This window comes from Engraulis encrasicolus, chromosome 19 (assembly GCF_034702125.1).
Source record: "Engraulis encrasicolus isolate BLACKSEA-1 chromosome 19, IST_EnEncr_1.0, whole genome shotgun sequence".
NCBI lineage: Eukaryota > Metazoa > Chordata > Actinopteri > Clupeiformes > Engraulidae > Engraulis > Engraulis encrasicolus.
The window spans coordinates 37,546,240-37,547,955 of record NC_085875.1 but is presented as its reverse complement, the minus strand read 5'-3'; the positions used below and the strand labels follow the sequence as shown (position 1 = coordinate 37,547,955).

At 43.6% G+C, this 1,716-nt stretch overlaps 1 protein-coding gene across 1 annotated transcript in view; it reads right to left on the bottom strand.

Annotated features, from left to right (window-relative positions):
• Positions 1-270: 270 nt before the first annotated feature.
• The window catches only part of LOC134470172 (gamma-aminobutyric acid receptor subunit alpha-2-like), a 37,938-nt gene continuing 36,492 nt past the window's right edge, over positions 271-1,716 (bottom strand). Inside the window, exon 9 of the mRNA XM_063224201.1 lies at positions 271-588. Within this exon, the coding sequence (XP_063080271.1) occupies positions 271-588 (318 nt within the window). The remainder of the gene's footprint in view (positions 589-1,716) is intronic.

Genomic DNA, 1,716 nt, shown 5'->3' with positions numbered 1-1,716 from the left:
CTCATGTATAGGTATTTGTGTGTGTATGTGTTCGAGTTTGTGTATGTGTGAACAGTGAATGTGTGTGTGTGTGTGTGTGTGTGTGTGTGTGTGTGTGTGTGTGTGTGTGTGTGTGTGTGTGTGTGTGTGTGTGTGTGTGTGTGTGTGTGTGTGTGTGTGTGTGTGCGCGTGTGTGTGTGTGTGTGTGTGTGTGTGTGTGTGTACCCATACAGTATGTTCATGTTCGTTTATGTTGTATGTGTGAGGAGAAAATAAGAGCTACATAAGTGTTCATGTTGCAGGCATCACAAGTTTCTTCTGTTCTCTGTTCAGGTAGGTGGCCCAGTAGACCATGTTAAAGATGCCAAAGAGGACGGGGAAGATGATGCGGGACATGCGGTCGATCTTGCTGACGCTGTTGAAGGTCTTCTTGGCCTCCACTTTGCCCCCCTCGGTGCGACCCGTCTTGCCCCCCGCCTCCGTGCCCCCGCTGCCGCCGGCGCTCTTAGAGACCGTGGGCAGCGTGGAGTCTTTGCCAATGGCCGGGGCATAGTTGGCCACCGCCACGGCATAGGCGTTGTTCTTCTTCATGATAGAGGCCTCCTTTTTCTGTAGGCAGGAGAGAAAGAAAGAAAGAAGAAAAGAAAGAAAGAAAGAGAAAGAAAGAAAGAAAGAAAGAAAGAAAGAAAGAAAGAAAGAAAGAAAGAAAGAAAGAAAGAAAGAAAGAAAGAAAGAAAGAAAGAAAGAGAGAAAGAAAGAAAGAAAGAGAGAAAGAACAAAAAAAGAGAAATTAAATCTTCCACTTCAGTAACAAGTCATTCTCTCTTTTGGCATACATTCAGTTAACTTTGGGCATCCAAGTGAAGCAGGTTTAGTATGTTTATGTTTTCATGTTCCCCTAATGTCCTATATAATGTGATCATACATGTATCTCTCACAGCCAATATCCTGTCATGGGATTTGCAGTATGTTAGTGTAATGGCAGAATGATGTTGATCTGGGCTGGATTGGCCAGGTGGGCCCCACACCCTCGTGGGCCGCTATTTTCAGAAATATGTTTTTTTACATTTCTGAAAATAGGAGCACACGAGGGTGCGGGCCCACCTGGGAGTCAGTTTTGCGCCGCTAATTATGAGGGGCCCCTTTAACCCAAAGGTGCCCGGGCCCTATTTCTCCCCCAGTTCAGCCCTGGTGTTGATAGTGCAAGTTAATACACATTTGAGAGTCATAATAACAGTACAATAACAATCCTTCAGAAATGAGAAGCAATTTCAATGTTAATTGCGATCGCCATTTTCTTGTTGACTTGGAATCATGCAACATGTCTTACATGCAGAGCTAGCAAGCGTGTCAGAGAATTATTAAAGCCATAGGTGCAGGGCCAATTTGCAAGTGGTGTCTCCCCTGCCATATACAACCCATTGGGGTAAGACTAAGACATGAGTGGTTTAACCATCTGTCCACTTACAAAGAACATTAATTAACATAGTAAATGTGGTTTATTGTCGCTTTAAAAAAATAAAAAAGTAGCAGTATCAAACTGGTATGAGATTAAGTCTTGCAAAGCACTCCTTTCGGTGGGCCAAATTGGAGAGCAGCAAAGCCAATTACAGCTGATATACTGTTTATGTCAAGGGCAAAGCTAGCTACCTCTGAATAATCCCTCAAAGCAGATGTCACGACAAGCATGTTTGGCTATGCTGAAATTACATTACTTTGACGTGATAGTAAAATATG